Source organism: Oryctolagus cuniculus, chromosome 10 (assembly GCF_964237555.1).
Source record: "Oryctolagus cuniculus chromosome 10, mOryCun1.1, whole genome shotgun sequence".
Taxonomy (NCBI): domain Eukaryota; kingdom Metazoa; phylum Chordata; class Mammalia; order Lagomorpha; family Leporidae; genus Oryctolagus; species Oryctolagus cuniculus.
Window position 1 is genome coordinate 65,498,910 of NC_091441.1, and position 24,083 is coordinate 65,522,992.

General features: G+C 44.9%; 1 protein-coding gene across 5 annotated transcripts in view; it reads left to right on the plus strand.

Moving 5' to 3' along the window:
- Positions 1-24,083, plus strand: part of PTPRM (protein tyrosine phosphatase receptor type M) — an 869,082-nt gene that overhangs the window by 801,652 nt on the left and 43,347 nt on the right. For all 5 annotated transcript variants that reach the window (XM_008261054.4, XM_008261055.4, XM_051852140.2 and 2 more), the window contains one exon: positions 1,788-1,885. In XM_008261054.4, the coding sequence (XP_008259276.1) occupies positions 1,788-1,885 (98 nt within the window). The remainder of the gene's footprint in view (positions 1-1,787; positions 1,886-24,083) is intronic.

A 24,083-nucleotide genomic window follows, 5' to 3' on the forward strand; every position in this document is an offset into this window, starting at 1 on the left:
GTTGTTTGCACACTGCCTGTGTGTACTTCAAGTCCAAGAAGCCTCAGATAGCCTTGAGAGGTGTCACTGCCATCAGTGTACAGATGCAGAAGACACTGGAACTGACAGGGGCTAAGTTATCTGTCCCAAATCACAAAGCCAGGTCAAAGGCTGAAGCGAATTATTTGACAATAAGCAAACTTATTATCTAAAATATTTGAGTTCCAAATCTAGGCATCTGAAATGTCAAAAAGCTACAGTGAAATAGGGTTCTGGTCCTGAACCTGCCTAAACATGGGTGATGCTGCATATATCATGTGATTCCCTATACTTTTGATGGAGATATGTTTTACTCACTCCCTTGCTTTTCTACTTGTCTTCTAAGATTTATCCTGGGGCCTGTATTGGGGTGCAACAGAGTAAGCCACAGCTTCCAATGCCAGCATCCCTATCAGAGCTGGTTTGAGCCTCAGCTGCTTTGCTTCTAATCCAACACCCTGCTAATGTACCTGGAAAAGCAGTGGAAGATGGCCCAAGTGCTTGGACCCCTGCCACCCACATGGGAGACCTGGATGGAGTTCCTTGCTGCTGGCTTCAGCCTGGCCCAGTTGGGGAGTGAACCAGTAGATGGAAGATCTCTGTTTTGTGCTGTCTCTCTCTGTCACTCTTTCTTTTCTCTCTTTTTTTAAGGCTAGCTTTTTAGTTATTTGAAAGGCAGAATGACAGGGAGAAGAGAGACACCGAGAGAGAGAGAGAAAGAGAGAGATCTTCCATCCACTGGTTTGCAACAGCCAGGGCTAGGCCAGGCTGAAGCCAGAAGCCAGGAACTTCATCTGCATGAATGGCAGGGGCACAAGTGCTTAGGCCATGCTCTGCTGTGTTCCCAGCAGCATTAGCAGGGAACTGGATGAAAGTGGAGCAACTAGGACTGGAATTGGTGCTCCGTATGGAATGCTGGTGGTGTCACAGGCAGAAGTTTAACTCACTGTGCCACAAATGCCAATCCCTCTGCCTGTAAAGTAAAGAAATATTCTTAAGTAAATAAATATTTTCAACTGCTACATTTATATCCCTAAGTATACATGTGCATTAAATACAGCTTAGGTTTGTTTTTTAAATCTGAATTAAAATAAATTCGATACCAGTAGCGCCAGCATTTGGTAATATGTATTTTCCCCCTTTTATCTCCCATGCCATAGGAAAGAGATATTTTACTCAGATCCCAAGAGCTAAGGAAGTTGACGCCCAGTCATGTTCTGCCAGGAATTTTTATGTTCAGTGAGAAGAAGTACACTGCTTAAAACTTCTCTCTCAGTTTAGAAAGTCAGGCAGAAAAAAAAATGGATTAATTTGACAGATGGCAAAGAATAAGAAAAATATTAGAAACAAGAAAAGGCCATTTTTCCTATAGAGGCTCATTTCATTCTATCTACCACTTCCCTGGGATATCTGCCAATTGTTAGCAAAGAGTAATGCTATCCATTTTTTAAAATCTCACTCTTGAGTATTATGGAGATAAATAGCTGAATGATGGAGAAATAACTTTCTTTCACGGTAGTAGTTGAAGAAGGGTAGAAGGAGCACAAATGCAGATAACATTGGATGACATGAGAAGATCCAGCCATGAATGGAAAATGTGGGAGTTCGAATAGGTGCACCTTTTTCTGCATCTGCACCAGGGTGCCCTGTCCATCCGTAAAAGTGAGGGGGCTGCATGTGGGAAGTAAGAGATTAATCTGCAAGCCCAGGAGTGTCCCAGCTGAAACTGACAAAGTGAAAACCAAAGTCTCTGTTCTGTGTTGCTGCAGGGCCAATGCAGGAGACCATCTATGACTTCTGGAGGATGGTGTGGCATGAAAACACTGCAAGCATAATCATGGTGACCAACCTCGTGGAGGTGGGAAGGGTAAGTGGGCCGTCCACCACAAATGGCCCTTCTGTGTCGTGCGTAGTTGGGAGCAAAAAGTGAGGCACGAGCCAGGCTTTTGAAGTATTATGTGGACTCCAAAGCACACTCACTACTCCAGCCCCTCCTATTGCTCGCTGCACTTGCTTATAAATTATCAGTAAACATAGCTGGAACTGCTTTCATTTGTTGCGATAGCAACAGACAGGAAAGGCACTCAGATTTAAAAGCAGTTGTTATCTGGGTATATTGAGCACACAAAAATGCCTCCAAGCATGAATGCTTGTTGTTGGGTGTCAGAACTCAATGGGCGCTGCATCCCCTAACTCCGGAAAATCGGCTCTACCACCAGTGTGAGGCACTGCATTCGGTTCTCGCACTGGAATTCCAGCATCTTCTCTGGCTTACGTTGAACTGGCATGTACTTCAGTTTCCTAGCGTGTGCAGTAGAAGTCATGATCTTCTCGGAGGGTCTTGCATGAATTTCTCTGTAGTAACTATTTATGCTATTTTTTGTTTAACCACAAAACTACTCTATATGGCTGTGGTCTCGGTAGTGGTATGCTGTAGGATTCTTTCAAGGTGAAATTTAAAAATGAGGAAGTATGCAGGGTGCAGTTGCCTTTTTGTGGGTTCCATTCCGTGGTTGTGCTCAACTCGGGAGAAGAGTACATTATTCCTTGACATCGTGAGAATTAGCCTCAGCAGAGACAGCCTCGAGAGCAGCCAGAATGGAGAAATTGGGACAGAAACCATACAGGAGTGGTCTCTGGAGGTCTTTACTGTGCTGTTGCAATGAGGATACTCAGGAAGTGGGAGACACAATTCTAGCAAAACCTCAGAACCCTTCTAGAAACATCTAGAAACACTGGAGAAACATGCATACTACAGTGTCTGTATCCATAACCATGAGAGGTCTTCACAAAGTTCATGGAACATGTGCGCCGGCACCGCAGCTCACTAGGCTAATCTTCCGCCTTGCGGCGCCAGCACACCGGGTTCTAGTCCCAGTTGGGGCGCCAGAGTCTGTCCCGGTTGCCTCTCTTCCAGGCCAGCTCTCTGCTGTGGCCCGGGAGTGCAGTGCAGGATGGCCCAAGTCCTTGGGCCCTGCACCCCATGGGAGACCAGGATAAGCACCTGGCTCCTGCCTTCCGATCAGCGCGGTGCACCAACCGCAGCGCGCTGGCTGTTGCGGCCATTGGAGGGTGAACCAATGGAAAAGGAAGACCTTTCTCTCTGTCTCTCTCTCTCACTGTCCACTCTGCCTGTCAAAAACAAACAAACAAACAAAAAACCAACTATGCATGGGCTTCAAATTGTTCTGTACCAAAATTTATCTTCTAATGCCATTTTCCCACGGACTTTTTGAAGTGCTCTCGTATATATTAGAGATGGTCAACCTCGCCCTGAGAAAGCAGAGAAAGCTACTGCAGACCAGCAATATAGAGAGGACCAGGCCTCCTGGAGAGCGTGCACCCTGAAACTGCCTTCAGGAGTCTGGGCAGGGGTGGCCTGTGTCCATTCTGGTGAAAAGTGGGGAGTCCCAGCAGTCACAACCTTGGATTGTGGGTTTTGGTTTTGTTTTGTTTTTTGTTTTTTGTTTTTTGTTTTTGACAGGCAGAGTTTAAACAGTGAGAGAGAGAGACAGAGAGAAAGGTCTTCCTTCCATTGGTTCACCCCCCCGAATGGCCGCTACAGCCGGTGTGCTGCGCTGATCCGAAGCCAGGAGCCCGGCGCTTCTCCTGGTCTCCCATGCAGGTGGAGGGCCCAAGCACTTGGGCCATCCTCCACTGCCCTCCTGGGCCACAGCAGAGAGCTGGACTGGAAGAGGAGCAACCAGGACAGAACTGGTGCCCCAACCAGGACTAGAACCTGGGGTGCCAGCGCTGCAGGCAGAGGATTAGCCTAGTGAGCCATGGTGCCAGCTGGATTGTGGGTTTTAAAGCTGACTGTGGATAGGAGAGGATGCCTTGGAGCTGTGCAAGGCTGAGTTTGAACGGACACTGCCACCCAAAACCAAACCCTTTAAGGGCAGGCACTCGGGGAAAGCAGGGAGGGGTGGCAGTAGGGAGAGAGAAGAGGGCATCAGCCAGCCCTGGGAGCCAAACAGGGAGTGATGCTGACTTGACTCGGGATGTGGGTGAAAAAAGCACATCTGGTGACTCATAGGGCAAAGTAAAACGCCTAATATAAATCGGTCAGAACTGTGACTCATGAAGGGTCATATGCAGTCATCTCTTCGTCCACGGGTTCCTCATCTGCAGATTCGACCAATCCTGGATCAAAAATACTTGCAAAACATTCTATCTGGAGTGGAGCATGTACAAACCTTTCTTTCTTGTCATTATTCCCTAAGCAGTGTGTATAACATACCATTCTAGAGACCAGTCAGAGTATACAGGAGCGTGTGTAAAGGTTCCGTGCAAATACTGCGCCGTTGTATTTAAGGGACCCGAGCTTCCTCCAATCCTAATATCCTCAGGAGTCCTGGACCAGTCCCCACAGAACTGAAAGACAATTGCAGTAAACATGTAGGCTGCAAATAAAATTGAACTTAAAAGGAAGCATGTTCTCAAGAAAGACTAAGCATATAATTCAAGAAGGTAGATGAAAAATGGAATAAAAGCAAAGAAAGAAAAAGGGAAATAATAAATACACATGTATTAAATAAAAAGCAAAGAAACAAGAATAAAGATCAACAAAGGAAAAAACCACCCTTGTGAAAAAGCTAGGGAAATAGATCAGAAATAGAATCAGGAAAACCACATATATCCAGTATTAGGAAAGGATAGAGATTTCCTATCACCCAGAATAGTAGTAATAACAATAAATTTGATGCATTATGTGAGTTTATTGAAAAAAAGATCATCCAAACATGACTCAAAAAGAAACAAATTCTGAAAAAATAGTCATTATTTAAAAATTGAATTGTGATCCAACAAATTGCCTCACGAAAATACACCAGAACCAAACACTACCTAAAGATACTAATATTCAAGGAATGGATAGTTGACTTCGTACAAATTGCATGAGTACCTATGACTGTAAAAACTAAATTTTAGACCTCTTATAAAAACTCTCATGAAAGAACAGAAAAAGAAAGACTGTTCCCCCACTTTATTTTAAAAACCAATATAACCTTCATATCTGAACCAGACAAAGAATATAAGAAAAAGGAAAATTGCAGGTGCCTCAAATTTTAGGAGCAGTTGTTTGAAACAGCCCAGTTGTGTTTTATGTTCATTATTATTATTCTATACTTTATTAAAGACAACACACATATATACCTGCCTCTCCGCTACCAACAGGCAGGGAGCTCAGGTCTTTTCTGTGCACAGACCTTGCTGTCTCCTAAGGTAGCCATATTTGTGAGAGCCCAGTTGTTGATCTGACACCTAAATAAGAAGCTGTGTCCTTAGTAGAGAAAGCCCCAGTGATGTGAACTTGGGAGTGTGCTTGTCCATGCACATCAAAGCCTCCCTTCTTCATGAAACACCCAGGAATGGCTACAAATAAAGACCTAAATGCTTGCATAATCAAACTTTTAGAGGAAAGTATGGGAGCAAATGTTTATGACCTTTGTTCTTTTAAGGATGTTTCAAGAAACCCAAATCACTACACATTGTAAGAACAGTATCAGAAAATTTGGCTATATCAAAATGTAAATTTTTCTGTACAATAAAGACTGTACCAAGTCAACTGATAAGAGTGCAGGGGAGATATCCTACAGGACATTGTGTAACGCATAAAATCTTAGCAATATTTTATGTACTAAAGTTATAGAAACCATTTCTTTACATTTTGTCTCTGCCCAGAGCTCAGGGGGATCACATCTGAGCTGGCCCAGGGCCTGGTGCTGCAGGCCTAAAGGAGGGGGCTGAGGCTCCCCTGCCACCGACCTCTCTCTGAGAAGTGGGATGCAGTAGTGGCTGTGTATCTGATGCTTGGGCTGCCACAAGCTGGGAGCCCGAAACAACACACGTTTGCTTTCTCGCGGTTGTGGAGGCTGGGAAGTCCAGGTCAAGTGCAGCAGGATTCAGCTGCAGGGAGGGCTCCCTTCCTGGCTTTGAGGCGGCCGCCTTCTCACTGTGACCTCACAGGGCGTGGAGAAACAAGCCCCTGGTGTGTCTTCTTAAAAGGACACTAAACCTGGTGGACCAGGGCCCTGTCTTTCTGACCTCATTCAACCTGAATTAGTTCTACAGAAGCCTGATCTCAGATTATCCTCACTCTTGGGGGTTAGAGCTTCAGCCTGAAGCCTATGAATTTTGAGGGTAAACAGGTATTCAGTCTATAACAACCTGCTGCATGTTTAAAGGTTATATGGGTTTCTGTATGTTTGGAACATTTCCTCCAATTCTGAGAACTCAAACAGGTATTTATTATAATATTTACCCTTCCGCCAACAAACCCAACACCTGCAGTGGTGAATATAATTACCCATTTTTCATTTTCCCACCTTCTTTTACGAAAGCAGGGTGCTCATGGTTGATGTTTAGGGGGGGCAGCTGTCTCTTCTGACAGACAACCACAGAAGCTCCAGCCAATACAATGCAGCTGAATCAGTGAGCTGGTACCTGGGTTTCTTTGTTACCCATAAATCTAAGTCCATGGTCTTCCCATAACTCAAAATCACTTTTGGTCTAGGAGGCTTATTTTTAAGAAAATTCTTCCAAATCCTGACCAGGTTTGCAGGGATGTGGGCGTGCTTTGAAGGGGCCTCCCCTCATTGCCGTCTGCCCCCTGCACTGGTGTGTCTGCAATTAGTAATGACATCTGTCCTCGAATGCCTGGCATGATTGGGGAGTTTTGACAGAAGGTCATGCCCCCTAGGGGAGCAGGCACTCCCCTTGTTCCAGGCTGTTTCCCATTGTTAATCCTACACATTTGTTTAGCAACAACTTCCCCATTCTCCATGCTTAAAAACAACCACAACCACCCACCCAAGAAATCAAAATGGCATGGCTTTAAAGGCCAACAGCTACCTACTTAACATGTGTACCGCACATGGTGTGTCCTTCATGAATTAAGCATGAGCCAGGCGGATGCGTGTTTGTTTACACAGACTTGCTGCCGATTCATTAAGGGAGAGCTGGGGACCTGCATCGCCCCACTTTGCCCTGAAGCACTCTGCATTAGGCGGCTTTAATTGCCGGTATCCGAGCCACTGGGAGGCCTTCCCTGTCGCTGCACCTGGTGCAAAAGACACAGACGCTGCACTTCCCTGCAGCGGGGTCCCCAGTACACCTGCCAGGACCTGTCATTATCTGAGACTTCCCTGTCACCACCGCACAGTTCCTTTCAGCCCATGTGTTCCAGGAAGGGACCCTAGTCGGTGTTCCTGGCACCTGCAGACAGCTGCACACCTGGCATTTAAATGGCGCTGGGATGTGTTGTGATTGTTTTCTCTCTTTAATGAACCCACCTGAGGGACATTTAGCTTCCGGTCCAGTCGCCTGTTTCCCAGGCATTCCCATTTACACCGTTTGTGTGGAAATTCGGAAACTCGGCTGTGGCACTGCACTAATCCATCTGCCAGAAGTCTTATAACCAAATCTGCAGGACTCCCAAAGGAGACGTTCGTGCCGGTAATTTACGCTAATGATTTCTAAACATATTTAGTCAGTTTTATGAAGACCTCATTAGAATGTGACTGTTTATTAAAAATCCAAATGAGGGCTCACGGTCATTTAGGAAAATTATTGTTGAGTCGCTCTGAATAGTTCTGAAAACAGATGAGAAAATGCTGTGAAGCTAAGAGACGTAAGAACCAGAGTCGTTTTCTCCAATCATAGTGGAGGATGCACAGAAACCTCCTAAATGGATGCCTCAAAGAACCTCATTTCCTCAGAGATGCTGGCCTAGAATTCCTTTCACTTGTCACTAAAAGAATAATGGGAGGAAAATGTTCAGGATGAACACTAGACATCAGAATTAACTGTCTAATTCACATGCAAGGAAGGTATATTAAGATTCCAAGTGCCTGTGCCTCGTGCAGAAAAGGACACCAGACCTGGAATCAATGGAAGGAGCAAGGTTGCCCCCCTTTACAGAAGGCTTACTAAATCTATTTGTTTGAAAGGCAGAGCAACAGAGACAGAGAGGGAGAGATACAGAGACAAAGACCAAACCGCCGGAGTCCTTCCATCCACTGGATCACTCCTTGTTTGTCCACAGCAGCCAGGTGAAGCCTGCAGCCAGGAACTCCATCCGGGTCTCCCACATTCGTGGCAGGGGCCCAAGTACTTGGGACATGATCCGCTGATTTTCCAAGCACATTGGGCAGTGAGCTGGAGAGGAAGTGGAGTGGCTGAGACTCAAACAGATGTTCAGAAACGGAATACCAGCATTGCAAGTCGAGGCTTAGCCACTACACCACAACACCGGGCCTTGCATTAACTTTTTTTTTAAGATGTATTTATTTATTTGAAAGGCAGAGAAAGAGAAAGAGACTGTCCATCCACTGGTTCACTCCCCAGATGGCCGCAATGGCTGAAGCTGAGCTGATCCAAAGCCAGGAGCCAGGAGCTTCTTCTGGGTCTCCCACGCAGGTGTAGGGACCCAAGGATTTGGGACATGTGCCACATCTTTCCCAGGCCATAGCAGAGAGCTAGATCAGAAGTGGAGCAGTTGGGACTCTAACTGATGTCCACCTGGGATGCCAGCACTGCAAGTTTTTATAATTCATTTTTTTTCAAGGGCTATCAAAGGGTGATAAAGACTGAATATGAACTATTTTTAAAGATTTATTTATTTATTTGAAAGAGTTACAGAGAGAGAGAGACAGAAACAGAGAAAGATCTTCCATCTGCTGTTTCACTCCCCAGATGGCAACAACAGCCAGGGCTGGCCCAGGCCAAAGTCAGGAGCCTGAAGCTTCTTCCAGATCTCTCAAAAGGTTAGCAGAGGCCCAAGCACTTGGGTCATCTTCTGCTGCTTTTCCCGGGCCATTAGCAGGAAGCGGGATTGGAAGTGGAGCAGCTGGGACATGAACTGGCACCCATATGGGATGCCAGCATCACAAGCAACAGCTTTACCCGCTATGCTACACTGCCAGCCCTTTAATATAAACTATTAACTCCAACGCATGTAAGTCAGAATGTGATGGTATTAACAAGCATGGTAATTCTGCCCAAGGAGGGTGGGCATTGTGCCACAGTGGGTTAAGCTGCCTCTTGGGACACACGCGTCCCATATCTGAGTGCCTGGGTTCAAGTCCTGTCTCTGCTTCTGATCCAGCTTCCTGCTAATGCCCTAGGAGGCAGCAGATAATGGCTCAAGTAATTGAGTTCCTATCACCCACGTTGGAGACCCAGATGGAACTCCTTCTCTTGGCTTGGGCCTGGCCCAGCCCCAGCTATTTAGGGCACTGGAGAGGAGTGAGCCTCTCCCTCTCTCTGTCTTTTTCTCTCTCACCCCCTCCCCACCTTTCTAGCCCTTTAAAGTAAAAGTGTTTAATGTGTGTGTGTGTGTGTGTGTGTGTGTAAATTCTGCCCAAAGGGATGCAGGACTTCTTGGAGAACATGGTAGGGAACCAGACCTTAGTAGGGGGAAGGGTTTGAAATGGCAAGGAAGAGACAACAATAACCAAGGAGCAAGGTGGAAAAGAGACCAAGGGAGACTGAGGAGGGTAGAACTCTGAGGCTGGGAGGCTGGATCAAGGCTCATGGAGCAGGGTCAGCAACACCTTTCCTATGAGTAGTTGAAAGCAGAAGCAGAAAATGGCTGGTATTTTTGATTTTTTATTCCTTTTAATGGAAAGCATTGAGTTGGTAAATTGTATTTTCTAATTAGTGTTGTTAAAAAAACAATTTGGGTAACCATTAAAGAAAGGTTTAGAGGAACCAGCATTATGGCGCAGCAGCTAAAGCCACTGCTTGTGATGCCTGCAGCCCATATCGGAATGCTGGTTCCAGCTTCCTGCTAGTGCACCTGCAAAGGCAGCAGATGATGACCCAAGAACTTGGGTCTCTGCCACCTGTGTAGGAAATTCAGATGAAGTTCTTGACTCTTGGCTCTTGTCTGGCCAAGTCCTGGCCATTGTGGCCATCTGGAGAGTAAGCCAGTGGGTGGAAGATGGGTTTCTCCCTCTCTCTCTGTCACCCTGCCTTTCAAATAAATATATTTTTTGGTTTGAATGAAAATAAACATATCTTTAATTACTTTTTTCATGAAATTTTTCAAGTTCATAGGTTTTTTTCCTAAAGAAACCTTTTATTTAATGAGTACAAATTTCATAAGTACAATTTTAGGAATGTAGTGATTCTTCCTACCATACTGCCCTCCCATCCCAACTCCTCCTCCCGTTCCAATTCCTAGTCTCATTCTCCATTAAGATTAATTTTCAATTACCTTTATACACAGAAGACCAACTCTCTACTAAGTAAAGATTTCAACTATTTGCACACCCACACAAAAACAAAAAAAAGATTTCAACAATTTGCACACACATGCATACACTGTTTGAGAACAAGTTTTACAGTTAATTCTCACAATACAACTCATTGAGGACAGAAATTCTGCATGGGAAGTGACCCCTATTGTTAATTTAACAATTAACACTCTTATGTATGACATCAGTGATCACTTGAGGCTCTTGACATGAACTGTCAAGGCTATGGAAGCCTTTTGAATCCACCATTTCCATCAGTATTTAGACAAGGCCATAAGCAAAGTGGAAGTTCTCGCTTCCTTTCAGAGAAAAGTATATCCTTCTTTGATGGTCTCTTCTTTCCACTGGGTTCTCTCTCACAGAGATACTTCATGTAGAACATTTTTTTGCCAGTGTCTTTCTTTCCATGCCTGAAATGCTCTCACAGGCTTTTCAGCCAGACCAGAATGCCTTAAGGGCTGATTCTGAGGTCAGAGTACTATTTCAAGCAATTGTCATTCAATGAGTCTGCTGTGTGGACTGCTTCCCATGTTGGAACATTCTCTCATTTTTAATTCTATCTATTATTATTACCAGACATTTGATCTTACTTATATGCTCCCTTTAACACTTCATCCTATCTATATGATCACTTTAGCACTTAATATGGTTACTTTAACACTTAAGATGGCATTTTTACAACCCAGCTTAATGGGATTTTGGGTCCATGGCAAGTTTTTAAACTGTACTCTTAGAAGTAAGTCTGTAGGAATGTATGTAGAACTATACAGCCTTACAGTTAGAAACTTCCTCCTCCCTCTCTTTTACCACTTTTATTTTTTACTGAGATCTATTTTCAGTTGACTTTATACACATAAACTCTATGTTAAGTAAAGAATTCAACAAATAGTATGAAGAAGAGAAAAAAAAACTGTTCCTCAGTCAAGACAAGGGCTGTTCAAGTCATTGCTTCTCAAAGTGTCAATTTTACTTCTACAGATTTCCTTTTAGGTGCTCTGTTAGTTCTTACAGATCAAGGAGAACATATGGTATTTGTCACTTTGGGACCGGCTTATTTCACAAAAGTATTATGTTTTCCAGATTCATCCATTTTGTTACAAATGACTGAATTTCATTTTTTTTACTGCTGTGTAGTATTCTATAGAGTACATATCCATAATTCCTTTATCCAATCTTCTGTTGATGGGCATTTGGGCTGATTCCATGATTTAGCTATTGTGAATTGAGCTGCAATAAACATGGGGGTGCAGATAACTCTTTTATTTACTGATTTCATTTCCCTTGGGTAAATTCCCAGGAGGGGGATGGCTGGGTCATATTGTAGGTCTATATTCAGATTTCTGAGTTATCCCATACTGTCTTCCATAATGGTTTTATCAGTTTACACTCCCTCCAACAGTGGATTAGGGTACCTTTTTCCCCACATCCTTGCCAGCATTTGTTGTTTGTTGATTACTGTATGGAAGAAGTTCATAGATATTGATGGAGCAAAACAGGCATTCACAGCATCTGGTGCACACGGAAGCCCTCCTGCAGAGTCAGGCAAGGGCAGAAAACTAGGAAGTCTATGCCAAGTTTAACCTTGTCCAAGCTCAAGAGGCTTCCATAGCCTTGGCAGCTCATGACAAGAGCCTCGGGTGATCACTGACGTCATAAATAAGAGTGCCAATTGTTAAATCAATAACAGGAGTCACTGTGCACTTGCTTCCCATGTAGGACCTCTGTCCTGAATGTGTTGTACTATGAGAATTGATGGTAAAACTAGTCTGCAAACAGGACTTTATACTTTGTGTGTCTGTGTGGGTGCAAACTGTTGAAATCTTTACTTAGTAGAGTTGATCCTATAAAGATAATTAAAAATAAACGTTAATGAAGAATGCAATGGGAGAGGGAGTAGGAGGTGGGTTGGTTTGGAGGTGGGAGGCCAGGTATGGGGGAGAAGAACCACTATAATCCAAAAGTTGTACTTATGAAATTTATATTTATTAAATAAAACCTTTCTATTAAAAAAAAAAAAACTTGTCCAAGGCTTAGCTATAAAGGAAAGAGAGGGGGAAAAACAGGACTATAAACTGGGGACTTTTGCAATCAGAGGATATCTGTGAGGTGGAAGACCTTTGAAAATTTTCGCATTAAGGAAAATAATCAGGGCAAAGGGTGAGATAGAAAAATCTTGCCAAGTGGAAGCCCCTGAAACACGTTTGCCAAGGAGGCAGGACGGAAGGGAGCTGGAGCGCAGGCCTTGGAGCTGGAGCACTTTATGAGGGATGACAGCTTTTCCTGTGAGCCTGCGGCCCGGTGGCAGGTGTGGACACACTGAAATAGATGTAAACAAGATGTAAGCCACAGTCTTGGGATGGCAGCCTCTCCTGAGAACATCAGCTTTCCTGGTGATGAAAGGGGCCAGGCCCTGGGCTGAGGGACTGGAGGAAGTTGGGGGCAGAGCTACTTTAGAGAGGCAAGGGCTGGCCTACTCTTCTCACGCAGAGAGGTGGGAAACAGGAAGGCTCCGGTGGATGCAGCAGCTCGCAGGGGCCTGGAATCATCCCAGAACCAGGGTGGGAGGGACTGGGACTCCGAGGTGGGCTGGGTGCTCTGAGTGTTACAGGTGAGTCAGTCCTTACCTCTAAGCTTCAGTCCTTGAGATGAAGGGAGATGGACCAAATGAGCCCTGAAATCCCATGTTTATATGTAGAATATTTTTCTGTGTGTTCTTTACATGTTGGTTTAGAGTTCCATTTGAGAAACGATTGAGTCTGCAGCCAGATGTGTGATAATCCACACGGCTCCCAGACCCACAGCACTTAGCATTGCCGGCTCTGAGAACCGGCAATGGGAGAAAAGGACTGAGTTCAGATTTTAAAGAGAATGGTTCAGTACAAAGATGTGAGACCTGTCCTGCCCTTAAAAACAGCCATTCTCTCATGTTTCTTCTGCACCATTATACACCAGTTTGGTAGAAGATGTGGAACAGAGTGTCACAGTATATAGGTACCAAGAGACAAATTCTGTCAGTGAATGATCTGTATCTTACTTTATGCAGAATATAAAAGATGTCCATTCTCTTTTAAAATTTGTAGAACTTTGAGCAAATGGTCTGCCTGACTGTGGTAAACTATGGTTTTGAGCAGATACATTCTTTTCCAAGTTCTTAAATCCTTACAACAATCTGCTAATTCATCAACTGGCACAGCAAATCAATGCTGCCCTCCCAACACATTTCTGTCTCATTTCCACTTGAGCAGCAGTAGCGCACCTGTTTCCTGCACACAATAGGAGAGGAGCACTCCTGAGATCATTTAATAAAGCAATCTCCATCCACGACACTGTACTCCTTATAACCCCAGCTGTCAAATGTGGTCTCCTTGTTCGCAAAAAGTATTTTACCCAAAATGTTTAACAACACAGGTTCAACACTTCATGTCCTGCAGCCCAATTTGAATAGCAAGTTCATTTCATTGAAAGGTAAACTGTGGCATAAAGGAAATACAAAACCATGTGCAATTGTAAAACAAATTCATTTAACTAACCATTCATTGACAACTAAATTGGGTAGTGATTTTGAAAAATGTGAGATTAAAGAAAACACAGGGTCTCAGACTAAAGCAAGAAGAAAATCACATAACTTTAGTCTTATTAAAGGCTTTTTTTTTTGAGATTTTAAGTTAAATTACCAAGCACTGTATTTTAAAACTCAAAAGAGTTTCCTTATATAAAATTGTCTGGAATGCTAACCCAAACTCTGTAAACTGTATTTTGATAGTATTCCTACAAATAAATATGTCCATAAATATAAATTTCTGTATATTTACATATACACACAGGTACACATTTTTGTTAAAGGCTAGCTATTCCATTCCATCACATTTGTAACCAGACTAGGTCTCTTTCACAGCATTAGTATTCCCCACACCTGATAAAAGGGTCTTTCCAAATGTGCACAGGTGTGTGCACACACACAGACACCTCTGTTCACACATCCTTGCCTCCAGTTCAGAAGCACTCTGCATTCTGCCGGTAACAGCAGAGTGCTCTTTTCTTCCAAGTGCAGGCCTTTGTCTCTTTTGCTGGATTCTGGATGAGCTGTCACAGTGAATTAATGAACTTCCCGTGGGGAAGCCAGGATCAGCCTCCTATCTTTCTCCACCTCCTATGTCTCTTCCATTGTCAGTGTTAGAAACCTAACCCCCGCCCCCATGGAGTCTCTGTTCATCCCTCCTGCTGGTTCTCCTCCCCGGATGCGTGCAGTGTGCAGGGACAGTCCTGCGCCGCATAATGACTTTCAGTCAACGATAGATCCCATCTGTGAGTGACAGTGGCCCCAAGATTATTAGGGAGCTGGAAAATTCCTGTCACGTAGTCGTCTTACTTTCCCCTGTTCAGATATGTTTAGGTACACAAATGCCATTGCATTACAGTTGTCTGCAACAGTCAGCCCAGTAACCCACCGTAGAGGTTTTTAGCCTAGCAGCAGCGGGCTATTCCATATGGCCTGCGTGTGTGGGAGGCTGGACCATCCGGGTGTGTGAGTGTACTCCATATGATGTTCACACGATGAAACTGCCCAGCAGTGCTTTTCTCAGACTGTGTCTGCATTGCCAAGTGACACATGACCCTGTAAGGTAACCTCTAACAGGTGGTAGGTAAAAGCCCTGAAACACTGACAGTCCAATTAGGCAGCCATTACATACAGCTGGCTGCGAAGGAGCAAAACACCTCCAGCGACCCCCGATGGCTTCCCCTGTGGGACCACAGGCTTCTGTGAGCAAAGGCTGGGGGATTTCCTCTGTGAACCCCAAAAGGCTTGACAAAGAAAAGGGCTCTGAATATGTTGGGAGACACGGATGAACAATTACAGAGGGACAAGTAAGCTGGTGCAAAATAACCTATTTTGTAAAACAGAAACTGCCATTTGCTGCTCTCTTTCCCCTTAGTTTCTTTTGAGACAGCAGACCTGGATCTCAGGTCAAACCCACATATTAGTGCACTACAGAAATTCATGGAAAGTAGAATTAAAAGATGTGCAAAGCATTTTGAAATCCATGTGCATTTTCTAGAAACTTTCTGAAGACCCCTTCTCTGCATGGATTTCAAGAATTTCTGCAGCAAAATAAACTTGTCTTTTAATTCCACTTTCCACCAATGTTTTGAAATCCCTTCTTGTAATATATTCATTATGGATGGGACTGAAGATCACAATAGGTCTATTGGATATGACAGAAATATATCTACACTTAGCTTCCCTGATGAACTCTTTTGTAGTAAGTTCTTGGTAATTTGGCCTAATGCATTATGTCCCTTCAAAAGAAAGCAAAAGTCATTTTTTCTCAGCTATCGATGAATTACAAATCAGGCTTTGCAGATGATTCTTGATGTGCTATAAGTCATCTGATGCTTTTGTGTCAGCCCTCTCTCGCGTTGCCTCGGTGGCAGGATATTGCAGCATCAAAGCAAATTTGCAGGTCTGAATAACAAGTATTTTTCTGAACTCGGTCTGCTGGCTCCCCAGGTAACTGTGAACTGTGTGCAGATCAGCTCTTCAAGGACCTTGAGCTGAGCCCACAGGCCGCTTGTGATGTGCACCTGCTTCCCTGGTCACCATTGTCAAGCTCTGTCACTTGCCCTCAGCAGACACTCTTGCTGCCTGGTCACAGCTGACCAGACCTGGAAAATCCTCACTTAAATCCATATCTAGGCATCTTGTCTATTGGATGTTTTCCTGGCCTGGGCTTGGATCTTCCATTGCCTCGCTCTGCTACCTCTAACTTTGCCGCAGTCTTAGAGGTGCATGTAGGCAATCGTATGTCTTCATGTCTATAAAGCACCTGAGATGGTGGGAAGCTTGTGTGTGCAGCAGATGGACAAAAGCACCAAGGACACACACATCACAGCCTGAGAGCTTTTATAGCACAGCCCCAGCCACACTCCTACCTGCTTTGGCAGGTGCACAGCTGTAGTTTCTTGGCACTGTCAATGGACACACAATATGGGATGATCTCAAAGCTGCCACGGCCCTCCTCCCCCGTTCTGCTCCCATGAATGCTTGGAAATTGGTTTTTCCCTCACTTTTCGCACTGCAGGTATATCCTATTCTTGTATAATTGGCTGAAAGCAGTAACTTGTGGCCTTTCTTGGATGCAGGGTTCTTTTTTCCACTTCTCTGCTTTCCCAATCAGCTCACTTAATCTTCTGAGCCTTGCTCCACCTTTCCCTGAGAGCCTGGGGTCATCTGACAAAAGAAACACCTGAGCAAATGTTGGGGCCTCCCAGGAGAATGGGACCACAAGAGGCAGAATAATCCAATGAGCAGTTTTGTAGCCATGAGTCACACAACCATGTCTTGTTCCTCTCGGCATCCCCAGGAATGCCTGCACAGGGTCTGCTCATCGTGGGCTCTGGGGGCTGACTGAGCAGCTGGGAAGACAATGTGGACACCACAGCCCTGAGCTCAGATACAGTCTGCACAGCCACAGTGTTGACATGTTGCTCTCTTCAATCTCTCTCAGCTTCACATGATGCGTTTATAAATAAAGGTGATAATAATCCCACACAATTAGTATGGAGTGCATATAATCAGATAATCCTATGCGTTAGAATAATTCTCTCTGCTGCATGATCTCATATCCCCTTCAGCACAGGAAACTTAGAGCCAGGAGGGTTCTGACTGGCATAAAGTCATAGCTGTAAACTCTGACCCTGAAGACTGACTATTGGAGAAAATGTGGTGCTTTTTTGTTTCCTGAAGCAGATGTATCACTTGACACTCTCAGAAATGTCCCCACTGATGTACCTCTGGCATGTGTCTATATTTTGAGGATACTGTGATTGCTCAAAATATTCCTGAAACTCTAAGGTTAGATTGATCACTGGAGTATGTGGTATTCTTTTCAGTTCTTTGTAATGCCCTGAATAGTGACAAATCCCTCCTAGGCAGGACTTTAGTGTTGGGAACAGCTGAATCAAAGCTGAATCACTTGAATAAGGTGGGGAACCAGCAGTCTCAATTAGTGTCTCTTCAAAGTCGGCTGCTGGTCCACCGATGCTGCTTTCTGATTAAGTTTTCATCCAAACGAGGTCTGCAAGGAAAGTAATAGGACGTTTCTCATGGGGCTGTAAAATGGTCCTTTAAATTCCACAAGAGGCATCAGGCTGCATGCGCCTCAACAGCTGATGGAAACAAGCGTACGGACAGGATGCGACCTTGTGCTTATTGTGTGCCCATTAAGGAGTAATTGAGAAACCCCAAAGAAAGCCAGGCAGGGGAGGGAGAGGCACACACAAGAAGGATTGACTTACATTATGAAGTTATTTTTCCAAACTCAAACTACACAATCTCCATAAATTTTTGATTTAGTGCCAGTTTTGAAATAGTTTTCAAGAATGTGCCCAATGGAGACCCCTGCTGTAGCCAAATAAAACAGGCCTAGAAACAAGGAAGGTTTTCATAAGCCAGATCCTTATACAAAACTTTTGTGTGTGTATGTATGAATATATATTCATATATATATATGTGTGTGTATACATGAACATATATGTATTCATGTATCTTATTTCACCACCACACCCTCCCAAAGGAAGCAATGGTATTATGCCACCTTATGCAGGAAAAACTGAGGCTCAGAGAGTCTGAATCCCTTGCCGCAGTAGCACAAGTTAGACAGACAAAGTCAAAGGCAAGTCCATCAAATCCATCACACTGAGACGAAAGCAATCTGTATTTTCAGGATATTTGAATGAGTGAATATTTTTATTCCTCTGCTTAAAAACCTCTGTTTCAAAAATTTTATTTTTGGGTACAATGATTGTGTTCTTTGGAAACCAAGCTGGCACTTGCTTCTGGCCAGGGCTTTGCGTGGTGATGGGTTTTTGTACCAGTATCTCCATCAAAGCTGTATGCAGCAGCAGGCCCTTAAACACAGCTATTAATAGAAGTGCTGTCACTTCAGTCTGTTTGGATGTCTATCCCCCACCCCACCCCACAAAAAAAAAAAAAGTCAGTTGAAAACTCTTGACAAATCAAAGCTTACAGCTGCCTTTTTCTTTCTCTGCCCTTCTATCCCCTTTGAAGTTGGACTTATTAGATCATACTTCAGTTGGTGCACCCAGTCCAAGAACTGCCCTTTCCATTTCTTAATCCTGGGTTTCTCAGTGAAGTGAGCTGTGTACCCATACACAGTACACAGAAACAGACCTTCAGGGGGCCCGTGTGGTGGCATAGCAGGTAAAGCTGCTGCCTGCAGTGCCGGCATCCCATATGATCCAGCTCTCTGCTATAGCCTGGGAAAGCAGTGGAAGATGGCCCAAGTCCTTGGGTCCCTGCACCCACGTGGGAGACCTGGAAGAAGCTCCTGGCTCCTGGCTTTGGATCGTTGCAGCTCTGGCCATTGTGGCCGTCTGGGGAGTGAACCAGCAGATGAAAGACCCCTCTCTGTGTCTCTCCTTCTCTATCTCTGTAACTCTGCCTCTCATAATGGAATGAACTAAAGCCTTCACCAACCAGGTGGTCAACCAAATGCTGCTACAGGGATATACTTGGCTCCCCACCAAGGAGACAGCAGCTTGAAACAATGCCCCAAAACAGCAGGGAGTACCTTGTCACCCCATGTCAGCAGGAAGAAGCTCTAAAGACAGATCATGTCCCTCTACCCCTCCTGGACTTTTGGGGCTAATGCAATCCCATATACGCTTACTTTATAAAAAAACAAGAGGGAAATGTTAGTAAAATGGCACAGTCTTATCTATGGTATGGTCTACACCCCGGACACCATTCTACGCTCTAGCCCCCACCACCATTGCTGGAAGCCAGGTGGCCACATGGCCCAACCACCTGTGTCTGCTCCGCCCCCATCCTAATGGGATTCGCTGCTCCTACTTTCCTGCCCAACCCCCTCCCCAGGCAAAGTTTTAAGAGGACTTGTCCCTGAACCCGTGGCTCTCTCTCTCCCTCTGTCTCTTGATTGCTCTCTTACACTCTCCTCCTCCCTATTTTCCTTCTTTGCCCATTCTCTCTGGTTTCCCCCAATAAACCCTTTCTGTTAAAAAAAAATAAAAATTAATTAATTAATTAATTTTAAAAAGAAGAAGAAAGAAAATAAATAGATCTTCAGTCCAGCTTCAGGCTGCTTCCTGCTGCCCGGAAGAATTGATGAGATGAGAGGCACCAACAGAAATTAGCCACCTAATGAGGGTTGCATAGCGTGCATTCTATTCTTCCTGCTTTACCCCCATCTCCCTTCTGTTCCCCAAGTGGCAAGGCAGCTAAACTGGCTTCAAGACTTCCTATTTGGTACCCATTCCAGAAATGGAAACTCTCCAGCAAGATAGAAGAAGGCATCACGCCGCTGCTACAGAGTTGTGCAGCACGAGTCAGAGCCTGGCCTCCACCCCTCCTCCACCGCCATCAAGAGTATTACCTTGTGGAGCCGCTGGGCCTGCTGCCTTCTGATTCTACCTTTTAGAGCAGGAGGAAGCAGAGACCTACCCTGGCCCTTGCAGGTCACTGGCCCTCCCTGGGCTGCCAGGCGAGGCCACAGCTTGAGAATGCAGCCGTTCAGTGCCTGGGATTCAGAGCAGGAAGGGCACTGTGCATGTAGTTGCAATGACCTTGAAAATGCAGGTCAGTTCCTCACCGCTGTATTTTATTGAATCTCCTCCTCCAAAACACAGACAGTAATTCCTAATTTCTGCCGGGCCAGGGGGTAAAGCAAGCCACACGGATGGAAGGAAGGACAAGCCAGCCTCTCTCAGGTCATTCCAATGCCTGGAATAAGTCGTGGGGAAACAGGGAGCCGGGGGGGCCAGGATTCCTTTTGTTTTCCCTCCACCGTCATAAACAGGCATAAACTGACAGAGCACAGCACATCCCTCCTCCTTTTCCAAAAATACTGCTTTCCCTCGCCAAGCTCTTGGTGGGCTGCTTGCCCTCGGTACTCCTGTAACCCCTCAACACAGTATGGATCACTGAATTATCCCGTAACAAGAATTAACATTTTTTTGAGCACTTACAATGAACCATGCACTTGGCCAAATGCTTTCATTGCATCCTGTCACTTCATCCAGTGGTTCCCAAACTTTGGAATCTCCTGGGGCATTTCATCGAACTGCTGACACCTCTGTTCCACCCTAAAACATTTAATCAGCCTGGAATGTAGCCTGGGCTTTGTAATTTATTAAGCCTGACCCACTACATAATGTTCATGTGCAGGTAGATTTGGGAAGCACTAACTTACTCTTAGGGCACTCTGAGATAGGAACCGTAACCTTGACAGATAAAGCACCTGAGACACAGCCAACAAAATGACTTTTCCAGACGCAGACGGCACTCTGGCCATCCAGATGCTGCAGTCAGCTTGTGTGGTCTAAATCCCAGATGCTCAGGCTGTGGACCACAGACCAGCAACACCTGAGAGCTTGTTCAGAATGCAAATTCTCAGGTCCCATACATTCAGATCTCTAAGAAACCTTGATGGGGGCCAGTGCTGTGGCGCAGCAGGTAGAGCCGCTGCCTGCAGTACCAGGATCCCATATGGGTGCCGGATCAAGTCCCAACTGCTCCTCTTCCTATCTAGCTCTCTACTATAGCCTGGGAAAACAGTAGAAGATGGCCCAAGTGCTTGGGCCCCTGGACCCACATGGGAGACCCCAAGGAGGCTCCTGGCTTCTGGCTTCAGATCAGCTCAGCTCCAGCTGTTGCAGCCAACTGGGGAGTGAACCAGCGGATGGAAGTACTCTCTCTCTCTCTCTCTCTTTCTTTCCTTCTCTCTGTATAACTGTGACTTTCAAATAAGTAAATAAATCTTAAAAAAAAAAAAAAAGGAAGAAACCCTGATGCCTGCTGGAGTTTGAGAACCACTGCTGTGGCTCTCATCTCAGTCAAGTGCACCAACCCCAGGGAGCTCTGGCTCCAGCCTCTAACAATCCCCTGACTTGAATGTACATGGGCCTCGTCTGGGCTGCTGGTTAAAAGTCATTCACCAGGCAGCTGTTTTTGTTGCACTGCTTTCTGTGTTGTTTCATGTTTGTGAATGTGAAAGCCAATAACCATAGCCCCTCTGGGGCAGGGACCGCACCATCTACCCCTGCAGCCCTCCACCCAGTCATGAGTAGGCAGCAGGGCTCAGAACTGTTTGCTTGATTGATGGCCGGATGGAACTAGCGCTAGGGCACCAAGGTAATTAGACAGTCCCGTTGGGCCCTTGCTTTCTGGGCTGGAGGCTGTTGCTTTAGGAGATGAGGATGCATGGGAGGCACAGGCTCTCCTAGAAGCTGTGCAGGTAGCACTGGGCTGCAGGAAGCAGCTGAACCTGGCAGGTGCCAAGCCCAGAAGCATCGGTTCTATTGTTCTGCTGTTCGGGCCTCCAACAGATGCCCCAAAAGCAAGGGTTTCAGCCTCTCTGTGCACAGACCTCAGAGGACAGGAGACAACCACAAGGCTGGACTCTGCAGACATGGGAAGCCTTCAGCCAGAGAGAAAAAGCATAGTTCTTCTCTTCCGTTTCCTTTAAAAAAAAAAGGCAAAATAATAAATTGACACCAGTCCAAGCAGTTAAAAAGATGCTAAAAGGAACTCAATTTCGAAGGGTTTTTTAGTAGGCTGAAAACAGATGTGACAAACCATTTCAGGATATTCTGGGAAATGAAATGGGGAGGATCGGATGCGAAATGGCTCGTCCGCCTCTTCTGGACCCGCCTCGCCAGGTGCTTCTGCCCGGAAGGCGGCCCTGCCCCGCACACGTTCTGGAAGGAAGCACCCCACGCTTCCTTTCAAGCAATTACAGCCTCATCCGGAGGCATCCGGGCGGGCGACGCGGACTCAGCACGGAGGCAAGCAGTGCACAGCCGACCACGTTCGCGCTGTTGCTGCGCCGCGCCGCGCCGAGCCGGGAGCACCTGTCAGCCCTGAGCCTGGCTCAAATTAAAACCCAGGGCTCCGGGCTGCATCCGGAGAGCGGGCGGGCTTTTCGGAGAACGGGCGGAGCCGGCCTCAGAGGGGTCAGGCAGGCTCAGATTTCTGATGGAGCCCTAACAAGCCAAGGGAATTGGAAGCGCATCCCTCAGGAAGAAGAGTTGCAAAGATAAACTCTGAGCCTTTGGTACATGGCGGGGATTTGGTTTCCCTGATTCCGAGGTGTTGAAGGCCCTCACATCTATATTTATTGAAAATTAGGAGGGTGAAAAGGATAAAATGTCTAAAATAAGTGACATACCAAATGCCATATACCCATTGCATCCTGTTAATAAACTCATCTTACTGGATAAGATATATCTAGATAAGGTATTTTTTAAACTAGGTAACCCATAACCAGTATAACATAGGTAGCAGGTATGGGTGTGATTTTTTGTTCAGGAGTAATTTTTAGAGAAACACATGAATTTTTAATTGTTTATTCATTCATCAATAATTACTTCATTCTTAAAGTGTGCATGCATATTGAATTTGTAGTTTTATATCTACTACCTTCTGCTTTCCTAATGGAAGTCACTGAAAGGTAAAAGCAAGTCTCCCAATTACAGAGGAGATTCCAGCATGTTCCATATAAGCATGTTTGTTCATTAACATTTTGAAAGTCGAGGGCTTAACAGTCTATACGTAAAATTATGGTTACTGTCAAATTAGACATCTCCAAAATATACATGATCTACTCAGGCACACTTTTTTATTTTTTAATTTATATTTTAAGGAATACAAATTTCATAAGTACAACTTTAGGAATAGTTATTCTTCCCACCATACCTTCCCTCCCACCTGCATCCCCACTCCTCCTCCTCCTCCCTCTCCCCTTGCCAGTCCCATTCTCCATTAAGATTCATTTTCAATTAACTTTGTACACTAAAGACCAACTCTATACTAAGTAAAGATTTCAACAATTTGCACACATGCACACACACATACACACACAGAACTAGTTTTACATTTAACTCTCATGTAAATGAGTTTTACATACAACTCATTGAGGACAGAGGTTAGTGCACAGTGACGTTCTTATGTATGATGTCAGTGAGCACCTGAGGCTCTTGACATGAGCTGCCTAGGCTGTGGAAGTCTTTTGACTTCCATCAGTATTTGGACAAGGCCGTAGCAAAGTAGAAGTTCTCTCCTCCTTTAGAGAAAAGTACATCCTTCTTTGATGATCCCTTCTTTCCACTGAGGTCTCAGTCACAGAGATCCTTTATGTAGAACTTTTTTTCCCACAGTGTCTTGGCCTTCCATGCCTGAAATGCTGTTACAGGCTTTTCAGCCAGACAGGAAGCCTAAAGGGCTGATTCTGAGGTCAGAGTGTTACTTAAAGCAATTGTCAGACACACTTTACCCACTGGAAAGGAGAAATTAGAGATATCTTACTCCTTATTTTAGAGACAGCACAGATATCCATGATGTCAAGTTCTGAGATCATCTAAATAGAACCTTTATAATGTCACAGGTAATGTTACTATGATGGAAAAAAAAAAATCCCCAACAGAGACCAAAAGCTTAATGAGGGCAGCCACCATCTTTATTTTACACTCCTCTGAATCTCCAGCTTCCAACTCCCAGCCCATCTAGTTCACATTTTGCCAACTAATGGCAATGAGGCTTACCTGGAACTGCATAGAATTGACTGCCCAAAAGTTTCATAAGGAAGCAACCAAAAGAAAGACACTGCAAACAGAGTACCATGATCTTTCCCAGTCTGGAATTTTCCCTCCTACACTAATTTCCTTTCTCCATGAAATTCAGTTCTTTTTTTTATTTTTGTTTATTTTTTATTTTTATTTTTTGACAGGCAGAGTAGACAGTGAGAGAGAGAGACAGAGAGAAAGGTCTTC